General features: G+C 51.2%; 12 protein-coding genes across 12 annotated transcripts; 6 read left to right on the forward strand and 6 right to left on the reverse strand.

The window, feature by feature from the left end:
* Positions 1-323: 323 nt before the first annotated feature.
* PMZ80_000710 (uncharacterized protein) lies at positions 324-3334 on the reverse strand (the record flags this gene model as incomplete). Its single annotated transcript, XM_064869160.1, has 2 exons — positions 324-3215; positions 3266-3334. 2 exons carry the CDS (start codon positions 3332-3334, stop codon positions 324-326), a joined length of 2961 nt encoding a protein of 986 aa, XP_064734657.1.
* Positions 3335-3747: 413 nt separating this feature from the next.
* Positions 3748-4698, reverse strand: PMZ80_000711 (uncharacterized protein; the record flags this gene model as incomplete). The annotated part of the gene is made up of 1 exon (XM_064869161.1): positions 3748-4698. One exon carries the CDS (start codon positions 4696-4698, stop codon positions 3748-3750), a length of 951 nt encoding a protein of 316 aa, XP_064734658.1.
* A 514-nt stretch (positions 4699-5212) lies between these two features.
* On the forward strand, positions 5213-5836 carry TSR2 (rRNA accumulation- protein; the record flags this gene model as incomplete). Its single annotated transcript, XM_064869162.1, has 1 exon — positions 5213-5836. One exon carries the CDS (start codon positions 5213-5215, stop codon positions 5834-5836), a length of 624 nt encoding a protein of 207 aa, XP_064734659.1.
* Positions 5837-5927: 91 nt separating this feature from the next.
* Positions 5928-6462, reverse strand: PMZ80_000713 (uncharacterized protein; the record flags this gene model as incomplete). The annotated part of the gene is made up of 2 exons (XM_064869163.1): positions 5928-6242; positions 6289-6462. 2 exons carry the CDS (start codon positions 6460-6462, stop codon positions 5928-5930), a joined length of 489 nt encoding a protein of 162 aa, XP_064734660.1.
* Positions 6463-7455: 993 nt separating this feature from the next.
* PMZ80_000714 (uncharacterized protein) lies at positions 7456-8367 on the reverse strand (the record flags this gene model as incomplete). The annotated part of the gene is made up of 2 exons (XM_064869164.1): positions 7456-7923; positions 8206-8367. 2 exons carry the CDS (start codon positions 8365-8367, stop codon positions 7456-7458), a joined length of 630 nt encoding a protein of 209 aa, XP_064734661.1.
* A 1079-nt stretch (positions 8368-9446) lies between these two features.
* Positions 9447-9737, forward strand: PMZ80_000715 (uncharacterized protein; the record flags this gene model as incomplete). The annotated part of the gene is made up of 2 exons (XM_064869165.1): positions 9447-9501; positions 9556-9737. 2 exons carry the CDS (start codon positions 9447-9449, stop codon positions 9735-9737), a joined length of 237 nt encoding a protein of 78 aa, XP_064734662.1.
* An 847-nt stretch (positions 9738-10584) lies between these two features.
* Positions 10585-11157, forward strand: PMZ80_000716 (uncharacterized protein; the record flags this gene model as incomplete). Its single annotated transcript, XM_064869166.1, has 1 exon — positions 10585-11157. The coding sequence occupies one exon, from the start codon at positions 10585-10587 to the stop codon at positions 11155-11157; it is 573 nt and encodes a 190-aa protein (XP_064734663.1).
* A 712-nt stretch (positions 11158-11869) lies between these two features.
* Positions 11870-13097, forward strand: PMZ80_000717 (uncharacterized protein; the record flags this gene model as incomplete). The annotated part of the gene is made up of 5 exons (XM_064869167.1): positions 11870-12105; positions 12146-12297; positions 12370-12541; positions 12603-12772; positions 12820-13097. The coding sequence occupies 5 exons, from the start codon at positions 11870-11872 to the stop codon at positions 13095-13097; spliced, it is 1008 nt and encodes a 335-aa protein (XP_064734664.1).
* A 718-nt stretch (positions 13098-13815) lies between these two features.
* Positions 13816-15168, reverse strand: PMZ80_000718 (uncharacterized protein; the record flags this gene model as incomplete). Its single annotated transcript, XM_064869168.1, has 1 exon — positions 13816-15168. One exon carries the CDS (start codon positions 15166-15168, stop codon positions 13816-13818), a length of 1353 nt encoding a protein of 450 aa, XP_064734665.1.
* Positions 15169-15765: 597 nt separating this feature from the next.
* PMZ80_000719 (uncharacterized protein) lies at positions 15766-17238 on the forward strand (the record flags this gene model as incomplete). The annotated part of the gene is made up of 1 exon (XM_064869169.1): positions 15766-17238. The coding sequence occupies one exon, from the start codon at positions 15766-15768 to the stop codon at positions 17236-17238; it is 1473 nt and encodes a 490-aa protein (XP_064734666.1).
* Positions 17239-18319: 1081 nt separating this feature from the next.
* PMZ80_000720 (uncharacterized protein) lies at positions 18320-19084 on the forward strand (the record flags this gene model as incomplete). The annotated part of the gene is made up of 1 exon (XM_064869170.1): positions 18320-19084. One exon carries the CDS (start codon positions 18320-18322, stop codon positions 19082-19084), a length of 765 nt encoding a protein of 254 aa, XP_064734667.1.
* A 5232-nt stretch (positions 19085-24316) lies between these two features.
* Positions 24317-24925, reverse strand: PMZ80_000721 (uncharacterized protein; the record flags this gene model as incomplete). The annotated part of the gene is made up of 1 exon (XM_064869171.1): positions 24317-24925. The coding sequence occupies one exon, from the start codon at positions 24923-24925 to the stop codon at positions 24317-24319; it is 609 nt and encodes a 202-aa protein (XP_064734668.1).
* Positions 24926-26062: the final 1137 nt, after the last annotated feature.

The raw sequence follows: 26062 nt of genomic DNA on the forward strand, positions 1-26062 counted from the left end.
GAGTACTGTGATTGGTCGATGAGCAAGGAGTCAGCGGAGTGGAGGGTCGTGCTGTACAGGGCGTTATCCCTTGCTGTAGTGCATTCCTCTTCGACAAACTTGTTCTAGTAGTGCAGGATTGGTGTGCCGATGACTCGGGTACCTTCACCAGGAAGGCACACTCGGAGATCTGCTCAGGCGTAGGTATCTAGCAAAACATGTCCTTGTAAAGTGGTCCATATGTAAGTAATTACATGTTATGGTTGGGTAGATAGATCCTACAGTAAATAGTCTAACATCATTATGCGTCTACCAAATTTCGACTGTTCTCATCAGGCCATTAATTATAGCTTCTCATAGGCGGTCACAAAATTAGAATCCGCCCGGTCGTACAGTACTGGCCGGTCCGTAATAGTAGGCGTTGTTGGCTCGTCTTCGACATTCTTGGTTCTCGTTCGTGCTTCTCCTGCTTTTGGTGTTGTATTAGTGGTCCTCTGTTGTTGAGCAGTGACGTCTCCTACGTCGCCACCCCCATTCCCGTTGTCAAACAGTGCAGCCTGCCTATTCGCCCCGGTGTCCGAAGCTGGTACCGCTTGTTGGTCCATAGGCGGAATGATTCCCTCAGCATGGGTAACGGCCATCGCACTGGGACTTCTCAGCGGTTGTAATCTCGAGCTTATCGCGCCTTCTTCGTAAAGTGTTGAAGCCGGAATGGACGACTGGATACTTTGCCCATCTGTCATGTCCGTCTGATGCCGCTGCAGCCGTTCGACACTTCTTCGGCTAACAGGCGTATCATATCCACCTAGGTTATCTCTTGTGGTTGGCAGGCTGTTTCTGAAGTCATACGATTCGCGGTCAGCAGTGGGTGTGCCTGCGTCAAGGGTGGATGTGTTGTCTCTGGATTCCTCCCTTTGCACGCCCGGTGCAGAGAATACAGCCATCGTGCTCACGTTGTCCGGTACAACCTTGCTAGCATGACTGTATGTGCTGCCTGTATCTGATATGTCCTTTGATTCATCCCGCAGATGTGCAGCATTCTTCCATTTCGGTATGAACATTGGCGACAGATTCTGCTCGGCTCCTGTAGGTGGATCTATTTCTACTGCTGGAGTAGGAAGATCTGGAGCGTTTGCTGCCTGGTCTTGAGCGGCTGCTCGGGGAACATTTAGCATTGCTGTCTGTTCACCCTCAATTTGCCCTTCGTTTTGCACCGCTACTGTCTTTCGTCGTTGTCGACTGGCGCGACTAGCACTTCTCGCCCGACTCTGACTTCGGTTCCGCTTATCCAACGGCAACGCCCCGTCTGTTTGTGGTTCATTGACCGTCGGCTGTGCTTGTTCTTTCTGTACTTGCTTCTCGATCTTCTCGTCCTTCTGCAGCGTTTTCTCATCATGTTTCCACGACCAAGAGCTCCACATTCCCAAGCCCCAGCTCTTCTTCAATTTCTGTGTCCTACTATACGTTTCTTCATCATGCTGTCTTCCAGCTAATGCACTAGGAGGCGGATGTTCACCGTTTCCAAAACCGCGTGACTTTCCAGCTTTTGCAACTTCGATTCGGTGCTTCTGTACCTTCCGACGGGCAGAAGCGTACTTGCTATCCCACTCTGTCTTAGCGGCAAGCCAATGGCGAATTGGTCCTTCTTTTACCACTCCAACGAGATCTGCTTCCATCTGCAGCGCAGGGAGCTCGGACGCGTGTGGTAGAGGATACACAGTGCCGTGTCGGTCGACCTGCTCTCGAATCATGTTGTTCCTAAAAGGTGGCAAGGGATCTCCTGCTTTTCCGATCTGTGTGTGCGCACCGTTGGCCAGCTTGTGATTGACTTTCTCATCTTCTGAAGAGGACGACATGATGGATGACTGATCATCCTCTGTGATCTCTATAGCTCGCTTTTGGGCCCTGGAGAGCGCCCATGCACCAAACTGTGATATTGATCTGTACATAAATTTCGCTGGTCGTGTGAACGAGAGCGTAGGCGCCACATGGCAGAGATCTTCCCAGACCTGGAGTTGGACAGGGGTTGGGCCATACTTGTTGATAATTTTATCTCCAGGATCGTAAAGGGTACGCCACCTGTCAGGCAGCTTGTACTTGTGCGGGTCTGCAGCTTTGTGCGCGACGTATATCTGTTCGTCGCGGAGAAGCTCGCCACCACCTACCATTATCAGGAGAGGTGGGAGACCTCCTAGCGAAGGTTGCAGAGCAGGAGACACGAGGGGGTGGGTGATGAGCTGATTCGTGGTGTAAAGCTGGATTTGATCCTTGATAAAAACCTCCTTCCCATCAAGCTGCAACGAGAGTGGGGGCTGTCGTTGTCGGGCTGCGCTGGCAAGTTCCGCTGTGTCTGCTCGCTCGATCGCTTTCGGCACATCTCCATTGCTCTTAACCTCATTAGATTTGGCATCTCTTGTAGCACGTGTCACTTCCAATAGCTCATCTTCATTTGGCGGAGGCCAAGAGCGTGAAGGCTTCTGCATAAAGCCATGTTCGGGAATGTAATCGTACCCATCAGTTCTGCTCAGGCTCGGGAACGAATGCGTCAAATCCACCCAAGGACTAATCAGCACAGCTCCTGCCGGTAATTCAACTCCTCGATCCCTCAGCAAACATAGCAAGCTCAATACCATACCGCCGCCCGCTGAGTCTCCGGCAAGGATGATCTCGGTCGGGTCGTGAATTGTCAGCAGGTACAGGTAAGCAGCCAGACAATCTAACATTCCGCAGGGAAATGGAAATTGTGGTGCAAGTCTGTAACTCGGAGCAAAAACTCTAGCATTCAGCTTCCTTGCATGTCGCTGCATTTGATACCTGTGTTCATCCACGCTGCCAAAAAAGTATGCGCCGCCATGTACATACAGCATAACGCGTCTGCACTTCTCTTTCTTTCCCTCACGCACATTGTAATCTGAGCGCATCTCGACCCATTCAGCTTTGAGCTTTGCGTCTCTCCGTCGCCATTGCCACCACTCCTTGCCGCCTATTGCTTCGATTCCCTCTTCGCCAAGCTGCGCAATGAGGAGATCTGCTGCTTTTGTAATGTCTTTGGCTGGGATGGCTACATCTTCGGTGCGCACCCAGGTCGGGACGGGGACCCATTGGCCCGTAAAGGCTTGGACTTCTTCTACTGTATGATGCGAGGCGTAAACAAGGAAGGAGCGGATTAGGTTTAGCCCTTGGTCGTATGAGATATGTGCTGTTGGTTTCTTCGCTCGTGGTTTGCGATTTGTGTACTGATATGTTAGTAACACAGCCAAGGTCGAGCGAAAGCGATGGGCCATACATGGGAGATGGTCGTTTTCACCACAGTTGGTGTGACAGCGGCTCCGATGCCGAAGGTAGTGATTGGCATTGCCGTCTATTGGTTCCAGAGGAATGGCTACACACAAGGAATTAAGGGTTTCGAGCTAGATCATTCGTGTTCGTTTTTAGGTTGACTGTGTAGCTAACGGTATGAATAGGGTCGTCCCGTGCAATCACCAACAAAAGCTCCAGGAGCAAGCATAGCTGTGTAACAACGAAATGTGAAGCTCCGGTATCTGAGATGGGGAAATTGCGACTGAACGCTGCCGGTGCATCTCGATTGAAATTCCCCGGGCACGGCCCCACAGAACGTCATGAGGCTTGCAGGCGGGCGGGAGTATGCGGAGATCATGCAGCGCTAACGAACTCTAGGTCGCTATTAGGCGCGTGGTTTATGTTTCGTGTAACCCAGGGGGTCGGCATTTGGTGCTCTATTCTAATCTCTCGAACTCCCTACATCAATCAGAAGCACATTGCTCCTCCATCAACGACGAGATCTGTACCAGTGATGTATCGTCCTGCCCGCTTGCTGCTGAGAAGCACGACCGACGGAGTAATCTCATCCACATCACCCATTCTACCCATAGGGCACCGAGAAGCCCAAACGGTCCTGACGTCCTTCAGATTGTCTCCCGCATTGAGCACGGTGTCTAGATAGCCAGGACTGATGCAGTTGACTCTGATGCCATGAACTGCCCATTCGGCCGCCAAATTCCTGGTTAGATGAGTGACTCCAATCTTGCTGACGTTGTAAGCAGCTTGTGGTTGAGGATAGTTGACGTGGTGTGCTGAAATCGAGGCGGTAAACAAGATACTGCCGCCGTTCTGGCTCGCAATCATGTGCTTGGCTGCTGCTTGAGCACAAACAAACGAGCCCGTTAGGTTGACATCAAGCACCTTCCTCCATTCCTTTGCCGTCTGTTCGGTCGAATGCACACAGCCAACAATGCCGGCGAAGCAGCAGAGGATGTCTATCCCGCCCATGATCTCGCTGGCTTTCTGGAAGGCTTCTTCGGCAACCTCTTGATCGGTAACATCGACTGTCACAACATGGACCTTGACGTGTGGAAAGTCACGATTGAGTTCAGCCATCTTTTCCTTAGCAGCATCAATCGAGGGTTGCAGATCCATGAGGGTGACCTGGGACAAGCCGTGTTCTATCAGTGCTCTGGTGGCAGCGTATGCAAGTGTGCCACTTCCGCCTGTGATGACAGCATTGCCGTCAATTCGAAATCTGGCTGTTGCACGCTCTGCAGGTGTGGATGCCTGAGGTGGTGGTAGTGGTGCTGTCAGTGGACTCTCCGCTGTAGACAATGTCATTTGTGGGAGGGTTCTTGACGCCAGAGCTGCTCGATCTTCGGGGTTGGCCATTGGCGCTACAGGCTGGCCGTTTCGTTGCCCGTCTTGTGCCATGTCGCTAGTGCTTCAGTTCAGAATGATGATAGAAATTGTACGGCAATTTGGATTTAGAAAAGAGACGTGTCAGCCTAGCAAGAGCAGGAGGAAGCGAGTGGAAAGAATTTTGAGCCCGGGTAGATGTGCAAGAAGAGGAAACGGTCCGACCGACTCTGGTGAAGTGAAGATGATTGACATTGCTACTTTTTGCCTTGCACAACCGATTCCACATGGCCCGTCTGTCCCACTACTATACCTGAAGAAAGTGCCATCAACCCGTACGTAAAACAGCTGCATCATACCTGCTTGTTGAGCATAAAATCGGTTTCTAGTCGACGGTGACTAGACCTCCGAGTCTGTCGGGCCTATGACGCCCGGAGGAGCCTCAATCTGCATGATGACTTTATCCGGAGATCTGCACCGACCAAAAATTTGTGGCTACTACTAGGCGTGCCTGAATTTCTGGTGGATGCGAAAAGCATTGCCTCGACGCAACACGAATACTCCCAATATTGCCCCAATCGTACACAAAATGAACATCGTAGGCGGACCAGCGCCGCCGACAAGCACCATCAAGCTTGACGAGTCAGATATCCCTGCACAAGTCGAGAACCTGATCGCGCTAAATCTTCATCTGTGGCCTGCACTCAGTGTCGCTATACAGAATGCGTGGGGCACTTCTTCGCCGGCATTAGGTGAAGATAAAAGAGGATGGTTGGCTGGCGCTATTTCCGACTTGTTCGCTCAGAACCAGATCCGCGACATCGAGGATCTAGAAGACATTTTGGAGCAGGTCATGAGCGATGAATTCGAGGTTGTGGTCGACGATGGGTCGCTCGAGGAAATCGCAAGGAAGATATACACTGGCAGAGCGCAGGTCCTACAAGGCGACACCACTGAAGTGACGAGGTTGATGAGTTTATGGGAAGAAAAAAGGAAGAAGAGATTCATCATTCAAGCCGTGCAGGGCCCGGAAGTCGACCAAGAAACCGACGATGACGAAGACGAGGAAGAGTGGAATGGCTTTCAAGACACGCCTGATGTTGATATGGATGAGGCTCCAGCGTTGGTTGACTCATCGCAGACGAAAAAGAAGCCCGAGCCTGAAGTCGATGAAGAAGGCTTTACGAAAGTCGTGGGCAAGAAAAAGAAATGAGAATGCGGATCAGAGAACTTGCGGCGATTCCGCAACATGAGCACATACAACGATGTCATACGAGACGATGTTACAGAAAGGCATATCCTTTCTATTCACCCTCGACGAGGCCCAGCTTTTCATTCTCCTTCTTGCTTCTCTGCGACCACTCTGGAGCCTCGTCAATACCATCCTCCTCTTCCTTGTCTCCCTGCTCTTTCGTCTTGTGCACCGACGTGGGCTTGTGCTCTGCAGGGCTGTATACAGTATACAGGATAAGCGGATTGGGACCAGTGTTGATGAATTGATGCTGTGTGCCAGCCGGCACTATTATTAGGTCGCCCGCCTTGACGTCCTGGTCTTTTCCTGCGATCGTTGCTTTGCCAATGCCGGAAGTGAAGGTGAGGATTTGGTCGACAGTGTGTTTCTGCGACATGTCAGAATCGAGCTAGAACTAGATATCATGGGCTCACCTCGTCACCAATTTCACCTCCAGCAGGCACGGTCATCAGAACTAGCTGCGAGTACAGACCAGTCCACAACACCCTGCGAAACTCCCCAGACTCCGATGGAAGCGCAGTGGTCATATCGGGGAAATATGCCATTTCATGCTTCGGCGGCTCCTCGGAAGGCTTGTCGAACTTCATCTTGCCGCTGGTCGAGAAGGTACTTCTTTGCGAAGGTGAGAAAATTCTGGTAAAGGGAGATTGCTGCTTAACAATTCTAGTAGCTGCGAGGGAGGTACGTAGGCAAGGTCCGGTGAGGAGAGATCTTGATCCGGAGCTCAGAGCAGAAGGAATATTTCTCGCAACACAAATCATGCCACCAAATTCTTCGGCGTATTCAGTGCTTACACATTCGAAAGTCAACGCGATAGAGCCTCGATATGTACTCTGGCGCCTCGGTCCTTCCGAATGTCGACGATGATCTCAGCATTTGTGACGAAACATTGATTATTACGTCATCGCATCCTCGATCCATCCGCGGCCGCTTGTTTTCACGCACCACTCCCTCCCATCGAAGAGAGCTACTTACGATCGTACCTGCATCGCATCTGACACTAGACACCCCATCCAGCTGCAGCGCTTTGCTGTGTGTTCCCTCCGGCTTATCTCCATAATATGTTAACCCAGTGCATAGCAACACACGGAATTGTCACATGGCTTATTTCGAGCAGCCACGGTAATCACCATCCGTTTGCCGAGCTCCTCTTGTGCGTACGAACGTGTTTGAATCTCGGAAATGACAAGATATAATCGATGATGGCCTTTGCATCGTTGAAATCCAGGATGCGGCGGAAAAGTGTCTTCCCCGTTAAGCTCTTTCCCTTCCAGAAAGAGGAGATACTCAAATGACCGTTGCCAGTGCCAGGGGCGTTCCTCTGACTTACGAGGACACCCCTTTGATCCTGCCACGGATCATGTGGGAGGAGAATTCGGCTTTATTGAAGCGGCCCTTGCTGCTGGAATTGCTTGAATATGGCTATTGCGGTGGGGGGCATGATCATAGCTAATCATGGGTGAGCAAAACTCAACCTTTTGCCAGCCGCGGGAGCGTGTGGAAACACACAACAGACGAGACTGTCTACCACATGTGTAGGTGCACCTTTGATCGACGCAGCTCGGTTCGACTAGAGCGACTTATCCCTCGGCTTCCATATGAGCACCTTGTCCGCCGGGCTCTGGTAGCCGGACGTAGCCTTCTGGCGGCTCCTTCATAGCCTCGAACACCTTGTGCGGTATGGAGTTATCATTCACGTATTTCAACAGCGCATCGAAGTCTCGACAGACCTTCTTTGTCGCAAAATCTGGAAATGGTTGATCCCACCCCTCGACCCAATTGAACATAATCATATCGACACTGCCAGAGCATTTGATTGCTTGGGCCAAGATATCTATGCAGTGCCCCACATGAGCCCAATGCTGTCGGTCACCACCCTTGCGGAGTTTCTCGGCGTCGGCTAGAGTTGACCAAGGATGATAGATCTCCCTCCTCAGCATGTCGACGCAATGCAAATGGTGGAAGACGTCGGTTTGGGCTATATAGGCGTCGGACCCGTAGCCCATGTCTTCGGGGATCTTGACAGCCAGAGCTGGGTTTTTACCGAGCTTCCTGACCTCGTCAGAATTCACAACAATGGGAAAGACGCCTGTGCCGATGCGGAATCATTCGTCGTCGCCTGCCTTGCCAGTATCACGAAGAAGAGATGGCGGGTTTTGGTAAAGGCTGCCATTCACTGTTGTGGTAGTCTTGGGCACGTCGAAACGATCAAGAATCGGTGAGTACGCCGAGGTTGCAAGGTAGTGGTCTTGGTCTGTCACAGCCTTGAACAATGAGCTTCTGGAGCTTGTTAGGTACAAAACGAGGCTTGATGCACAGAAAAGGGCGACATTCAGGATGGTGATAACAATGCTTGTGTGGGGAGCATGTCGTCTCTTTGGTCTTTGGTACATCTGGTCTTCTTCTGATACCTCCGAGGCCGAGGTGTCGTCGTCGGGACGCAGAAGCTGCTTTTCGCTGTCGCTGTCGCTGTCATTGTGAGCTAATGCCATTGCTGCTGCACTGAATGCTGTGGACGTTCAGCATGAACTTTACTGGCAGGCACAAATCTATCTGAATGCTGGCATTTGGCTGAGTTGGCCACACATGTCGTATTACCATGGTTCCAGGAGACAGACTGCCCACCACTGCTACCAGTATCCGGACAACTCTTGCTGCACATCTTCTGCGCATGTACGTCGCCGATCTGTTACCTCGGTGGGTACTTCCACAATAGTGCAATGCCACCTAGCTAGTGGCAAAGGTGGAGGCCACTTGCCAAGTCAGCTGCCAAGGATATTATGACCTTCTCCTTTAGCACGCCGACCGCAACTTATGCTTTTCGAGAACCAAGCGACGCTTTGTCAAGGCAAGGTTTACTGTGTTTGCAAACGAATACAGGCCCCGTCGGTCAAATACGCCATGAAGGATCTGCCTTGCCAAGATGACGAAACGGATGCGTGGTGTTGCATTGATACCTGTTTGTTGTTCAGAAGCTGCATACCATATACGAAAGAGCACGCTGGCATTGCTGCTTGGGGTTGAGTGCAGGTGACATCGCCTCGAGTCAGTTCTCATCAATTACCCAGCCCGAAGCTCTACTGGGTATTGCTGACAACGATTGCTATAGATGCAATAACGGCCTCCGCTGATCAGCACGCTCGTGGAAGAAATGGCAAGACATGCGCAGGCGAGTGTAACTACATTTCTACGGCGATTTGGATAGCGGAAAGCAGTAACGAGCGCGAACATACACGACCTTCCTGACCTAGTATGGTGTAGAGATAACAGCATGTGCCCAACTCTTCTCAACCAGCGTCAGAAGAGCTACATGGTGTTAAGAGCATTCCCAAGGTAGTGATGGACCCCTCAGTGGCAGTCCTGTGACTTTCATGTGGATCTGCATGAGATACGACGGCATACCCGGCTGATGCCGAGAGGCAAGCAGGACGTCAGCGATAGTAAAGGTACATCTATCAAGCGATCTCCTGCTCAAGCCACCACTTCGAATACTCAGAAACCAGCCGTTCACCGAAATACACTTCATCGCCCGTTATTACAGCCCTTGAGATCTAGACCAAGCTCACTCATCATGAAGCTTCTCACCATTATTTCCCTTGCACTGGCTGCTTCTGCTACTCCTGTGGGTGAGTCAAGCGTCGGTCACCGATGATGTAACATGTGCCTGACCATGGTGCCAGAAAAATCAAGGGACGCATCGGAAGCAATCCCATTCTACCCTCGTCAAATGATCAAGAAGGGTGAAGCGGCCGAAGCAATTCCGTTCTACCCAAAGCGAGATCAGGATGCTGAAGCTATTCCATTCTACCCAAAGCGAGAAAACGACGCTGAGGCAATCCCTTTCTATGAGAAGAGGGCATAGGACTCTGAGGCCGTTCCACCTCTCCTAAAGGAACGAAGCGGCTGCTGCTGAGAAATAGCAGATTTGTGACATCCTTTTTGGAAGGCAAAGGACGACGCTGCGTTAGCTGTGTGGCGAAGACGACCGTACTATTCACCATCTATAGCCGTGCGTGACTTGCAGCGGACTTCGTGCGGAGTCAGCTAGCATGCTGTAGGCGAGTGGAGCTATGTCTCCGTAGGTGGGAAGGGTGCAGATAAAATTCTTGGCATTAGATCGAAGCTTTCTGGGACCGAACAAAGCTTGACTCCCTGCAATGCAACCATTGTCATGTCAATCCGCATTATGCGCACCAATCGTTGTGCTTCATCGAGACCTTCCATATCCAAGGGTTGCTACGCTGTGACGATCGTCATGTCGAGCAGGATGTGGATAAGGATGTGTCAACCATGATTACGAATCAAGTAACGCAATCTGTTGGAGGAGGATTGTTACCTTGAACGGCAAGCACTACATCGGGACTGGCACTCGACTAACGAATGGGTTGAGAGACCGACGGCTTTACACGGTCAGCATCACACATCGACATGTTGTGCTGCCTTCGTCCCCGATGGGTCTTCAATTGTGACGACTGCCTAGAGTGCCGGTCGAGCAACAGTTCATCGATTTTGACGTCCAGAGGCTGTCGAAGATGTTCTTCACCACGAGAACATCCGGCGAGAAACATAGCTATGGCCTGCTACCGCGATCGAGTCTTGACTGCACCTCTGAAGACCCAGAAAGCATCTGTGCAACCGATCAGACCACTACCACAAGTCCTTGTCGCTCCCTACTCACTCAAATTCTTCTCAGATGTATAGTCTTCTTCATGGCTCTCTACGGCGCCCTCTCCGCCCTCAGCACGATCTACATCCGCACTCCACCGCCACAACGACCATCATGCAACTGCGGCGACACAATCGACGAAGCCATCTCAAACTCCTGCATCTACGATGAAATGGCCGCCGCCTGGCTCCCACCAGCCTGCCGCGACGACGAGCTCTCATCTCAATTCTCCCAGTCAGGCCCTAACTCCGACGGGAGCTGGACGTACTACGGCGACAAGAACAAGACCGTTTCAATGACGGCGTACGACTTGTCTCAATTACCGCTGACGGGCGGCCATTTCTTCGCGACGCACGAGTGGCATGTCGTGCATTGCTCCTACTACTGGAAGAAGATGGCACGGGCGAGGGAGCTGGGTACGGTATTGGAGAAGAGGTATGATACTGATATGCATATTGGTCATTGTGAGATGATGTTCTTGAAGAGGGATCCGTTGGACAAAATTGTTACAGAGGCGGGTGTGAGTTTGCATAGTGATGTGCTTGTTGTTGCCAAGCCAGAGGAGCACAAGCATGATCAACATGGCGATAGTGAGATCGATGTAGAAGAGGACTGACTAAGGGAACCACGGGTCATGCCGCTGATGTTGGAGACCACTGGTAAGCTTTGCAATGGGTTATTTGACATCACCAATGTGTACCAAAGCTAGCAGGCAAGAGGTTGCAAACCCGAAGTCACTGAATTTATTTTCAGCTATTTATCCGTGGCAATTCACCAGTCATCTTCCGACCCAGATCTACAAGCTTGCCTCGCTTGCAACTCTACTTATTGAGGCTCATGTTTCGAAGCGTCATCATTGTTCTTCCTGTAGGTGACCATCTAAAAGTACAGGTGTACACATAGGAGTATGGTGGTATAAAGCACTTCTGAGGTCCTTTGCGGAGAACACCGCGGCACTGGCGATACTAGCATATCACACCCGGACAAGTCCGGACCCGGCCCGGACTTGCCCTGTCCGTAGCACGACCGCATGAATCGTAGGGCGTCATCTGCATTTAGCAATCGTACGGTCATGGTTGTGGGAATGGCGAGTAGTAGAGGCTTAACCCAAGCTTTCGAATACGTCTCTCTCTTCTTGGAAACTTCTATGCTGATACGGTTCCCATTCCGATCACGACCACAGCGTGTTGCGAATACCCTGTGATTGTGGCAAGGCAAACTACGGACCAGATTGCGCCATGGAGGAGTCGCGAATCGGCTGGATAGGTATCTAATTCTGCGGGAAATGAAGGCAAAACTCGCTGACCTGGCGTGCAGGTCTCGGCAACATGGGTACAGCAATGGCAAGGAATATGCAACGGCATCTGGCAGCCAAAAACCTACCTCCCCTGAGGGTCTTCAACCGCACCGCTTCGCGCATGGATGCACTCATCTCCCTAGGCGCCATCCCGGGCGAGTCAGAGTCGGAAGTTGTCAAAGGATGCGACGTGATCTTCATTTCCGTAAGCTCTGATTCCCCGGCACTCTTGACGGACATGCCAAAACTGGCCACGGCGCTCTTCAAGTATGCACAAGCTCTGACAAAGCGCGTACCAGTAGACCAGCGACGATGATGCACTCCGAAGCATCATCAACCGAATCATGCCTGCAGCAGAGTCAACCGGAAAGATCATCGTCGACACCACGACCGTACATCCAGAAACGACTAAAGCTGTGGCAGCCGATCTGCACAAGGCTGGAGCTGTGTTCGTGGCAAGTGAGTACCGCTCTATCGCACGGAGCACCTATCTATCCGTCTCCAGGGGGCGTTCCTACTAACTGCTCATAGCCCCTTGCTTTGGCGCGACACCTGTTGCAGAAGAAGGCAAGCTCCTGATGGCTGTCGCAGGGCCAGCTGAAGCAGCGGACAAAGTCACCGCCCTAGTCAATGGTGTTTTGGCGAGAGACGTCTTGAGAGTAGGCGAGAAGCCCGAGATGGCGAGCTTGTTGAAGACTGCAGGGTGAGTGAGCGAGCATTTAGTTCCCTTGTCATATCCGGTCGTACACTCACAACGGTCTTAGAAATTTCATGATCGCGGGCATCATGGAGATAGTCGCAGAGGCCATGGTATTTGCCGAGAAGACAGGGCTCGGTGTAGAGGTCATGCAACAACTGATTCAAGCAAATTTCGGACCTCTAGCATTCTCGGACTCTCAGCGGATGACGAACGGTGTCTACATGCCAGGCAAAGGTATCACCACCTCGTTGTTAACATGATAAAGGCTAACACTGTTCCAGGAGAAACGCCTTGGTCCGATCTTAACCTTGCATTAAAGGATGTTGGTCATGGCATATCGTCTGCAGAGGCAGCCGGAACGAAGCTGCCCACTGGCGAGGTGATCATGCAGCATCTGCAGAGAGCGAGTGAGTACTCAGCTCAGAAGGGTAATCGTCCGATGGACAGCTCGAGTCTGTATGGTGTTGTGCGAGAGGATGCTGGGTTGGATTTCGAGACAGATCAAGTAAAAGAAAGAGATGGAAGAGCTTATAGACGATCTCCTCCGGACACAAAATGATGTCTGCGTAATCGGTCACGTCTGTACCACAAAAAGGGCAGCTCAAGAACCACGTCTCCGAACACGATCTCATACTGCCTCATTGCTAATCGAGGACATACTCATGCCAACCACACGATCCACGATGAAACCAAACCTCCGCTTGGAGAAGCACTTCGCCCACTACTACACCCACCTTCCCGCCATTAAATTCCAAGCACAGACGGTAGTTCCGATCAATCACAGACCACAGAGAACACACAGCGCGTATATACCGAGACCACAACAACCAAGCTTGTCAGAGCCCTGCAAAGCAAATGCCGTACACCTAGCAGCAGCAATTCGCACAGCCTCCATCGACGCAATCTGGCAATTGACTAAGACCCAAGCACGCCCGGACAAGTCCGCAAACGGCTCCCATTTCCGCATCCGACCGCGCCACCGCCTAGGGCAGTGGGACGCACCGCGTGGCCTTATGCTTCATTCCCAAGCAGTCTGGATTTCCTCAGCCGCATCTGGGCGCATGATGTTGGTCTAGGATCTGTGATGACCATTTAGAGTTTCGGAGAAGGTTGGATGTACTGTTTGATCGAGTTGGCGGTTCATAGGGAGTAGCGGGTTTATCCGATGATGGACGTTATTGGTAAGAAACTGGCAGATGGATGAGAATCACAGCCAAGGAGGTCAGATGGAGTGTTGCTTGAACTGACCCGATGTCTGGTGGGAAGCAGTATCCTCTCTACTCGAGCGCTTGTCCTCTCGTGGCGGTTTCCTGTGGTTTCTGGCCCGCTGCGACTTCTTCGATCGCTTCTTTAAGGATCTGACATCCTTTTGCCATATCTTCCTTTGTAATGTTAAGAGCTGGGATGAATCGCAATGTGTCGTAAATGCTGGTTGTAAGGATCAACATGCCGAGCTCCTTGCATTTCGCCTGCACTTTTGAGCCGATGCTTCCCGCAGCTCCTGACTTGAACTCTATAGCCTGCATAAGACCCAGACCTCTCACGTCATGGATGATATCTGCTGTCTTTGGGTCGGATCTGAGCTTGCTCAGCATGTCGGATAGCTCTTGGCCTCTCGCATTGACGTTCTCCAGGATCCGCTCTTCCTTGAATGCTTTGGCGACTGCCACCCCGGCTGCGCATGCGACCGCGTTGCCTCCGTATGTTCCACCCATAGAGCCAGGCATCTGCGTATCCATGAGGTCTTTCCTGGCAACGATACCGGACAACGGCATTCCGTTGGCAATACCCTTGGCCATGACCAGAATGTCAGGACGCACACCCCAGTGCTCAATTGCGAACATCTTCCCCGTCCGCCCAAAGCCAGACTGCACCTCATCAGCCACGAGCAGAATACCGTTCTTGTCGCAAATCTCCCGGACGCGCTCAAGGTAGCCCGGAGCTGCAGGAACGTACCCACCTTCTCCCAAGACAGGCTCGATGACGATGGCGGCAGTATCAGAAGGTGCCGTTTCCTGCTTCAGTAGCACCTCAAGCTGCCTGATCGGATCCATACAGCAATTGCTAGAACTGTACTTCCCACCCGAAGCCTGTGCAACACTGCACTGCGCACAATAGGGGAACGGCACCGAGAAAACCCCAGGCATAAGGGGCCCAAAACCCTGTCCGTACACGGTCTTACTTCTCGTCATCGCCATGGTCCCCATCGTGCGTCCATGGTAACTCCCCTGCATAACGATAATATTCTGTTTCTTGGTCGCGTGCCTTGCGAGCTTGACAGCCGCCTCAACAGCCTCAGACCCACTGTTCCAGAAGAAGAATGTGTCAAGGCTCTTATGAGGCATAATAGGGATAAGCTGCTCCACAAGCTCGAGGTACGGCTTTTGAAACGCGATGTTGACTTGTCCATGAAGGAGCTGTCCGACCTGTGATTGTATTGCTTTTGTTACCTTGGGATGACAGTGGCCGAGGTTTGCGACGCCGATGCCCATTGTGAAGTCAAGGTAGCGCTTTCCGCCGACCATGGTGACATGGCTGCCGCTGCCCGATTCGATGACTTCTGGGGTGAGGCGGCCGATGCCACGAGCGACGTGTTGGAGACCAAATTGGGAGAGCTTGGAGGTCGCCATGCTTGGTGGGAGGATTGGATGTTACGAAGACCGACGAAGTAAGAATGGGAGACCAGCTCAGTGGTGCAAGCTTGGTATCTTAGCTCGAAGACGGCGGTGACGAAGCTACGGGTTCCAGCGGGAGGGAGGAAGTCCGACCAATCGGAGGGCAGAGATTTATGGGAGTTGAAAGCTATCGCCTCGTTGTGATTGGTGGGGCGCAGATCAGCGTTGAGACGGGGTACACGTCACACGAAATAAGCCTTTCTGATGTTTGCACCGCAAAACAACAGCTCTTCTTGCGGAGCTCATCTGGAGCACCAACACTGCTGATACCAGCTTGATATTGTTGCTCGATACACTCCATAGCTGCACCAATGACACGCGAAGTCGGTCTGAACGAAGTGTTGAATCCCACAGGCAAGCCCAAATGGCTACAACGGAAACAATACCCGCCAGCTCTAGCACAAATCCGGGAAGGCGTACTATCTAGGAGAAAGTAGCAAACAATCTTTCTCAGAGTTAGATTCTCCTATTGCTCGACTGCTTGCTTGAATGTCATGGACCGCGAATCTTTAGCAAAGTTCATATTCAGCGAATTACAGCCCCAACAGCATCATGCCCAGTCTGACAGACCTCCCGGACGAGGTTCTCATGAACGTATTCAGATTCCTAGATCTCAATACACGAGAACAATCCCGCATGACGGAGATCGCTCCACGACGACCAGCGCTGTGTGCTCTTTCTTTGACCAACCGGCGCCTCTCCAATTACGCACGTGAACTACTCTGGCGCGACGTTAGATTCGAATTTACCCGAGGTGAGCCGGAGGACGCGGTACCCCACAACCTCAACTCGGTACACCTATTCTTGCGTACATGCAGAAGGAATGAGTCCCATCTTCAGCGTGTGAAGAGCGCATCGGTACAGTGGGACTGCGCTGATGACATAAGTGACGATGTGGAGAGTCTATTACGAGCGCTGGCCACATCACTCTCTTTGACGTCGCTGAGCCGCCTCCTCTACATAGATCACACGTTGCTGTCTAGACTGCCCTCGCTCATTGACTGCTGGCGTACAACGTTTCGTGGCCTGAAAACGCTGGACATCTGGTACCTCGACTACGGTGAGGGAGCTGTTCATGACACACTGCCCGCGGAACTCCTACTGCAATGGGCTCTGCTACCACAATTGACGACGCTGCAAGTGAATGCTTCAGTGTCAGGTATTACCCGGGAAGACACCATTCCCGACCATGGCACTTCGCGACTAGAAAGCTTAATCCTCAGCGGACCGGCTCACAACATCCACGAAGATGCACTGCGCATGATCTTGCCTCGCGCTCCAGCCATCAATCTGCTCGACATGCCTCCGCCTGGCGAGGCATTGCGGTATGGTCGAAGACGCCCACCACATGAAATGCGAGAATTAGCACCAGCAATGATGACAGCCTGGCTTTTACCGATCAGGCACAGTGTCCGTGAATTAAGCATCATGCACGGTCGTGGTTGCGATGTGCCCAGACACGATGGGTCGAGCATCGATTTGTCCGAGTTTGAGCAACTCGAAGCCGTCACTTTGGCTCACTACCTTTTGCCAGCTTCCACCAGCTCAGACACGGCATATGTGATAGAACCCCACAACTTGTGGCGCTGCTTACCTCCAGGAATCCGCACGCTCACCATAGGCTTTTGCGAACCCCACGGTATTCTCTACAGTAAAGAGTCACTCTATTGTCTTCTACGCAACGAGGAAACTCAAGAGTACAATCCATTTTTCTCACAACCAGGTGCGGAAGATAGATTTAATAAGATGTGGTGTAAGACGTTTAAGACCATCGCCGACATCCGGGCGAAAATTGCATGGCTCACTGAGTTGATTGAGAAGGATCGAGAAAGGCTACCGCTCCTCAGAAAAGTGCAAGTACAAGATGCATACCACATGAACAGTCCGGCTTCGCGGCTGTGGGATTTGGTTAAGCAGTACCCTTTCATCATCGAGGGCGCCGGCGTGGAGGTGGAGGTATCGCTGGACGTTGCAAAGGATTGGAAGCCCCCAGTATCGAGTTTCTACATGGAAGACACAGAATAGTGATCGAAAAAACAACGTATCCTTCCCGACTGACCTGAGGTCACAGATGGCATTGTCGTCGATTCTAGGCTATGCCGCTGCAAAGCACAAATACTCTGATACAAGATTGTGTGGTTGGATCGTAGCGAGCACCCTCCTCGAGGGCGATATTCCTTCGACTTACAAATCATCCACGACTACCTTGGGTATAGCATATGCCGAATCGACACGCCAAATAAGTGTCAGAACAGAGAGTACGAACTCCGCAAGGGCACTGCCAGCAACAATAGTTGCCAACACCCAAGCTTGCCTACTAGATAGCAAAGTACAACTCCTCAACGCACTATCCAATATTCACGGGGCATACGGCTCGTTCCAGTTCATGACTATGGCGCTCTTCATATGCTTCCCGCAAGAGCTTACTGTCGAGACCTGTGTCAAGTTCCAAGGTTCCACAAGAGAGTCATATGGAATTGTCGATGTGTCTTTGGGAGAAGATCTGGAACCGCAGGGGCAACATTGACAGCTACACAGTCACCAATCGATGGGACCGGCAGCGCGACAAGGGAATGGACGCCAGGTAATCATGCCGTTGCATCGCCGGTTTATCAGAAAGTCGACGGACACAAGCGCCAGCAAGGGATCTGCATTTCACCACCCTCAGATTACGCATCCGTTGATGGCAAACAACCTTGGCCACAATCTATGTCACGCGAGCACATCAGAACAAGAGCACAATTAGTCGAATCTCTGCAGCATTCACTATGTGCTGCTGACTGCCACAAAGCGCCGTGCAAGTGCAGTTTACTTCTTGTAATTGACTACGAAAGGTCTTTTCTTCAAACAATGCGCTGTTATACGTCACAACAAAGCATTTATTCTGTTTACGAGCAGTATCACGATTTTCGTTGTCCACGATGGGCTGCTCACTGGATATATAAAATATATAAATGGTTTGATATGGCGGAAATATGGATCTGCCATCGCATTGAAGCCCCATCAACCTTTTCGGTAAAAGACTACAGTATCTCCTCGAACATTGTCAACCATAATCATCAATTTCGCTGAAAGCTTTCTCGGAACCGAATACAGCAGACAGAAGATGTCTACCCCAAACACTACCACACCCAGCATGACCACAATCACAGTGGTCACGGACAACAGCAACCAACACCGAATATGGGCAGTCGGAACAGCACCACAGGCCTTCATCGCCGACCTGATCAACCGACCTAAGGTCCGCGTCTCCGTCCAGTACCCCGATGGTACCCTCGACACTTGTTCCACCCCGACATCAATCGGCATCCTACGAGCTTTCTTCCCTGTCATCAACAACGCAGTTGGCGACGCAGGAGAAGACAATTACTCGACCAGCCATATTATCGTCCCTTTGTCATGTTCGGCTTCAGCACACAACTTCTCAAAACTCCTCAAATACGCAAACAGAATCGTCGTCGACAACAAGGGCAAGCTTGAACCGTACGGTCCAATCTACCAGAATCCGTACTCAGAGTACCTTGGCCTTGCTGAAGTCGCACAAGCACTCGGTGTATCTGCTATCCTCGCTGAGTTGACTGGTCGATTCAAGGCCATTCTCTACAAGGGTGCAGGAGGCAAGTCTGAGTACTTCAGGCCGCAGATTGCAGGCCTGAAGACCATTTACAGCATGGGATTGCCGAAGAACCACTGGGCTCGGATCGGTCTTGAGACATCAATTGCTCTTTCGGCTCTTGATGGGAACTTGCAAGGAGAAGGTCGATCAATACCTCAACGAGAACAAGGGCATTGCCAAGAAGATCAAGGAGATTCAGGCTCGAGTCAAGAACTAAGGAGGATATTGAGAGAAGAAAGTGACATTGGATGGTAACAAGGGTAACGGCGTTTCATGTTTTATAGACGTGTTGGAGTACGCTTGGTGAGAACTTGATAGCCGATGCTCTCACGCAAGAACCATAGAAATCTTACGATGAACTCAAAAGACATGTTCCCTGTATCAAGGTGTGACGTACAGCAGCTAGCAAGCTGCGTGAATCGTGAGCTCGGCCACGGCGAGGTCGCGGTCGATGTACGTTCCACCACATCTGGCACCGTCGCCTTTGCAGGACTCCTTTACGATAAGAGTCGACGGAGCACGGGATACGGTGTAATTTGTGACACCCACGATGCCGCTACCGCAATCGGCGGATGAGGATACCAGTAGTTGGCCTGACTGGGTGTTCAGTTTCTGTGAGATTCGTCTTGAGTGCTAACATGGCAGCTCCTTCTAGCTCTGGCATCAAGTTGAGCGCATCAATTCGTCTGGACCCGAAAGCAGCTCCTGATGCTGTGGTTGATGAGTCGCAGCATTTGCTTCGTTCGATTATATCTGGCACAGTAACACGCCTGGTGGATTCAGGAATCCCGAGCACTGGAGCAGTATCGTCCGCCGCAAGAGGAAGACGGTGGTTAATCAGCACCGATCTTATCAGCACCTGGGCAAGACACCAGGCTTGTTTAAGCCGGTAACTCCTGCAGGTAGAGTGCAATATCAAAGTGATCGCTCAAAAGCATTTCAGGAGCATGCTAGTGCCTTCTAGACGCAATCGGCAGAAGCATTGATACTAGATGGAGCCCGACTGCAAGAACAACACGACGTCCACGAGGCCTTGATGTCGTATCTGAGGAGCACGCTAATCCTCGTCGATTGTGCGTTTATTGCCTAGCCCCTGATCATGTCGATGTTCCGGCGGGGCCCGTATCTGTGTCGATGGTTGTCGTTGTTTCGGCTTGTGTTTAGAGAGATCCTGGATTATGGTAGCACCATTGATCTTGCATACGATAAAGACTTTCTGAATTTGTGTATTGAGCCAGCTATGTCCTGCTCTTCAACCTATCTACATCTGATTGCTCTGCCTGTGCAACCACCCTCGCTGTTGTTCGTGATCCAATCTGTTGCCAATGGACTTCGCTCAAACGCATGCATGTATGCTCATTGACCTTGCTATTCCGTGTCGTGTGTCGTCGTTATTGTGCGATAGCGCTCACATCACCGTACATGGGATGATAGCGCAACAGCAGTCATCATCGCACCAGCATGACTTCTTCGGTGGCTTGATGATGCTGGCAACGGTTGAGGAGGCGGGACTCGAGCCGGCTGGAGGCATTTTGTGTTGTGGTTATAGGGATTGCTAGGACGACTGAGGTTTAGATGCTCCTGTTCTTTGTCGTTAGCAAGGCTGGTTTGGAAACGACGTCTAGGGGAACGTACCTCTTATAGTTGTTTAGTGATTTGGGTTTCTCGATATTTGTGTTAACAGCGTGGAAGGAGGAGTCTTCAGGTAGAATACTTTGGGGTTGTAAGCAGAAGTTGAAGCCTTGAAACAGGAAACCCGGGTCTTGAAAGTATTCCTGGCCATACGTAGTTACGGCATCTCGCATACGATTGGATGCCAGTGACATGGGTCGGTGACGTGGACAGCCGGGAAAACACCGTGGCTGTCAGCACCGCCGCAGTGGCGCAGCTTCCTCTCCTTTTCCTCTTCCGGCGCCCGCTTCTGCTTTCCTCGAAACACAGTTCATAGAGTCGTTTGCACGTGCTGCATCGTCGACGCCGGCGTAAGCTCAAGATGAGGCCCTTTCGGTATCGGATAAGCTGGGAAGACGTGGATTCTTAACAAGCTTGTGCTCATCGACATTCCAGAAAACACTCTGCTCGGTTACCTCTATATTAGCCAACGCCCCACGAAACATGTTTGGAAGGACACCACGAACCTGGGTTTTGTTGTTGATACAGACGCTCATCATCAAGTGAACAGAGAAATGACGTTCTCTGTCTTCGATAATCTCATCGAAAGCTCGACGGCTTGACCTTGGACCTCGTTCATACTTCTTCCAATTCGCAAGCTCATATTCAGCATAAGCTCTTGCTGCTGCTTCGCCACTTTCAACCGTATGGATGCCCTCAACGCTACGCACCATCTTGATCACTAGTACCTGCAATCCTGGAACGTCCTAGGCCGCAATCTGGTAGTGCGATCCAGCTCGACCTCTATGAGACGCACTTTTTGCAGGAAGCAGGTGGTGAATTCCAACTCGTAGATTGTGCCCGGGCCACCTCGTAGAACGATAACCAGGGACTTGAGGAGAACGGGAAAAGCTTCAATGTGGATCAGCCGGTTCGTCCGCAGCAAAGCGAGCAGGTGGTGGTTTCTACAACCAGGCTGAATATGAGTTGGTTGGCTTCCGGATTCCCAACATATTGAGTCAAATCCACGATTTTTAGTAGCTCCTTCGAGTCTGATGTTGCCAAAATGGATGCGATAGACCATCAGCCTGAGCTCTGGTGGGAGTCCGATGAAAGAAGCCCGGAGTTGCTGAAGACGTTTCTGTTCAAGTCGCTGGGAACGGGTCTGCACAGGCATGATGAAGTGATTTGACTGAAGACGAGAAGAACGGAAACGAAGCCTCCACAACAGTGACCAACCGAGTGGCAGGCCAAAAGAAAAGGCACAGAAGAAGGAGATGGCTTACTGATCGATTAGTTGAGATGTTAGTGCTCGAGAAATCTGAGGAGAGGTTTAGAGAGATCTGACGAAGATCGCGGACATCGTACTGTATGTGTTATTGGCAGGTGCGTTTGGGTACCGCAAGGTTCATGCCTTGTTATTGAGAGGTTCGTGTCTGGTTATTGTTGGATTTGCACTTGCCTCAAATAATGTTCACACGTATATTAAACTTCGGAATGAATGGAAAGTGTTATAGCCGCTGCCTTATTCCTATTCCTCAGGATGTTACCACGGCTGCAGCCGAATTGAGATAGTTCATCGGGAGTTCTTAGGTAGTTCCAATATAGTTTCGTCCAGGAACTCCTTACAAATCCTGTATTGGTCGCGAGCATCCCATTCCCCGTCGCTCGCGACTTGCAGTCAGCCAGAAGCGCCCATGCGTCAATACTCATTCTCAACGTCAGATGATTCCTCACCTGAGATGTCAGCAGCGGAGACTCGAAGCAACTGAACAGTCAGCTGCGGCTTGCTCAGATCCGTCTCTTGTACTGGGAGTGGCCCATCAATCCACTTCCGATCATCAGACCAATACCCGCTAGTCGTGTTTACGGTGAGTTCCTGCTTGTCAACGTCAAACACTGTAACCTGCCGAACGAGTTAAAACGTGGCTCACCAATCACAAAGGTTGCGGCTCCTTACCACACGCTTGTACGTGTGCAATTCATTCTTCCAGATCAACCTCGTCTTGTATGCTCTTTCTCGTGGATTGACCCAGAAGCTGTGTAGGACAGATTCTGGCCCCACAAAACGTGATGACGAGATCCAGATATCTTTGTACGCCTTCGATTGTCACCATCGTGCTGTTAGTGTGAGACGCACGGTGTAGGGATAACTCGCGCAGAGCAGGAAGGTCAATCGGTGTGAGCAGTGTGGTGTCGAAGGTCGTAGCTACCAGGGTCTGAACACGTTTGAGGTGTGTGGCAGGAATGATCATGCTGCTTCGTGGTTTCGCTTCGATGCGGACAGTAGTCAGCCTCGTCCAAAGGGCATACAGAGTTTCTCTTCGCAGTCGCTGGTTTGTCGTTGTAATGCTCATGAATTGATGCTTGTGCTTTGCTTCGAGACCAAGTCCTCTGCTTTCCTGAATGAGCAACTTCCATGGATGAAGTACTGTCTCTGAGGATGCAGTAGTCGCTGTGACCTGCACGTCGGAAAAGATGAAGCCATAGATTATGTCACGTAACTCTTGTGGAAGGGTAAATAGACTCGGAGGCGCCAGTGAGTGTTCAGAAGCACTTTTTGTCGACTGCTTCTTCGGGCGTACTCCTCGGTGTGTTTGCGTGATGACGCTCGTGTTTGAACCATCGCGGGTTGTACTTCAGGGAATCGAGAGAGCCGATTGGCAATAGAATCAGCCAGGAGCAACTGAGTTGGGTCTGTGCACCACAATATGCCTATTGTTTGGAGATCAGGGAATTGTCGTACAGTACGCGTTTAGTGTCTGTGCGCACATCTGTCACCACCTTCCTTTGTTGATAATCCCACAGCACGTCTTTGTACTCATTTTCTGCTGGGTTGGAATCTGGGCGTTCAATGGTGTACGTTATCTGGAACAATGTGCGAGGTTTCCGTCTCGAGGAGTCGGCAAGAAACATAGCGATGTCTTGCCAGTGTGGTGTGCTTCTCAAGACACAATCCAGCCTGGCTGCAAGACCGCCGTGGTCTTGCTCGTGCATCGTCTCTCGCACAACAACAACACCACTTACAAACATCTCCTCGATGTCAAGTGCTATGTGGTCAGCAATCAGGAGTTGCAACGCCGGCAACGTGCAGAAATTGGGAAAGTGAAAGGTATCGGACAACATATCTCCTGTGAGCACAACGTTCTCCAGGTGTTCAGCGATATTTCCGGGCAATCGCAAATAATCATGCCAGGGTCCCGGAGCTTCACCCAGTTCAGTCTTCACGACTAGGATCAAGCGGCGGAACAGAGCGCCAAGGCTGTCGTAGCGAATAGCCCTATTGACTTTCGTGATGTTCAGGCATTGCGGGTAGTTCTCTCCTACCAGGCTATGACTTGCGCGTATCTCTTGTCTGAATCATATGACATTGGGTGCGTGCGCACAGTAGTGATTCTTGCTGACGGTGTACGTGAGCTTTGTACCGGCGAAAAGACAATCATAAATATTCTGACGTAACTCGGGAGGCAAGTATATGAAGCTCGGCGGAGACATCGTGTTGCTTGGGTAAATCCTTTATCTAGATGCTTGCCTTACGTGAATTAGCTAGGAAAGATGACAGGATCCTCTACTTACAGAGAAATGGGACAAAGGTGTTTCCTAATGCCAAGCCCGTACCAACATCGGTATGGCTGCAGCCTTCAGCACACGGTACCATGATATGACGAGCTCGACCGCTAGGAGCATGCAAAAAGTCTACCGTGCATGGTTAACCAATAGTTTCAGGTCGACCCTGTAAGGTAAGTGGCTGTTCGTGACGGAGCTATATATTTATAATAACACCAGTAAGCACAACTTCGGCCCCGAGAGCGGTCTGGGTAACAAAAGTTCAATTAGCTATTTCACACATGCGGAGCAAAATCATCCATCGACTCTTTAAGCTCTTTCTTTCGCGATATCCGCTTCAGTGAACTCGCGGTGGAGCCCAGTCTGCGCAACAGCTCCTGTCATCGCAGCCTGGCCGACTTCCTTCAAGAAGCCAAGGCTGGATACATTCTTCTTCCAATACACGATGTAATTAGATTTGACCTCGATCAAAGACATTCGGGGGTCCTTCCAGGTCCCGTCATGCACTCCATCTTTCGCATCACCGAACCATGCGCTGATGGTGCTGGAGTAAAGGTCCTTGATTCGAGGATCGTTGTTGTCGGTCTTGGTTGCCTTGCCAGAGATACTGATCCAGTTTTGGTTTTTGTCCTGAATAATGATCTGGACTTCGTCATTCGTGGCCAGGTCGTCGAACTTCCTGCTGTTCTTGTTGGCGAGATAGAGGATATCAGGACCGTTCCTCTTGGCCAAAGCCATACTCCTTCCCACCATGCCGACGCCCTTTCTATATGTGTTGAGCATCGTGATCTTGTCGCTGTCGATGAGCTCGTAGAGTTCTTTCCATTGTTGTTCTTTGGGGGTCTCATTGTCATACTGCTTGCTGACCGAGGGATCGTTCTTGGAGGTGATCTCCGATGTGGTGGGTTGTTCAGGCATTTTGAGGGCAGATGTTGATGATATTGGTCTTCTGTATGATGTTTTGGTGGTCTGACCAAGTTGGGCTGTACAGTGTAAAGTTCTTGCAAAGGAGCTTGATATGCGTAGGTTACTCTTAAACATTGTAGGGGAGGAGATGCTCAGCAACATATATATTTGAATGTTCCTTACCTGGCGTGCCTCAGCTTATGACAACGGCCGTGTCTTGGACCAGGCATTGACGCAAGCCAATCTTCGACAACATGTCATCCTTGCTTGGAGCCGCAGTATAGGTGTGATGATGCGCGAGCTTCCAATCCACCATGTCTGTCGAGGCATCTTTGCGTTTGATGGAATGTATCTGGACGGATTCGTTCAGCGTGATTGGAGCGTCAAGACTGCGATGACGACAAGACATAGAGCTGCTCGGTGCCGAAAGGAGCCGACTTCTTGAGACGTTGCAGCTACGATGCACGATCACCTGTCCCCTATTCTGTGTCTTGCTTTCCGTGCTCTGCGCGCATCTGATTCATGAGCCATGTAGTCGCAAACTGCTCTTTCGAGGAAGACCAGGAAGTGTTTGCTGTTCACGATGCTGAGAAGCCTCTCTCAGAATCTGTGGACGCTGGTGGAGCGTGATGACTCCAGCAAACAACAGATCTGATCTCGGGTCTCTGGCTCGAGCCTTTGTTCCAGCTGTGAATGACACGCAAAACACAAAAGAGATAACACGACAAGCTTCAGGTGAGGAGCTTCGGGTGCGACCACAGCCCGCCAAGCCACGGATTAGCAGGAACAGCAAGGTCGCTGCCGTCTTTGCTGTTTCCCCCAAATTTGGCTCGCTTGAAACCCGTGAAGTGCAAAATGGCCTTCGATTTCCCCGCGATGTATTTCTTGACATCTACGGAGTATTAACTAGGTTTCGTTGGCTAATCCGCTTAGAGCTCGTACTTCTCGATTCCGATGATGCATGAGAGCGGGTGCCCAACTGGGCTGCAGCTGCGATCGTGCGCTCGGCATCTTTGCAGTCTCGTCCCTCAATTCACATGGTGTGGGCTGATCGTGCGAACGAGCATCGCTGATGCTCCGACTTCTTTCCATGAGATAAAGCCGCCTCGCATACGATCCGACTGCGCCGCGCAAAAAGCCTACCATCGG

Source organism: Knufia obscura (assembly GCF_036327395.1).
Source record: "Knufia obscura strain CCFEE 5817 isolate CBS 148926 chromosome Unknown scaffold_1, whole genome shotgun sequence".
Classification (NCBI taxonomy): Eukaryota; Fungi; Ascomycota; class Eurotiomycetes; order Chaetothyriales; family Trichomeriaceae; genus Knufia; species Knufia obscura.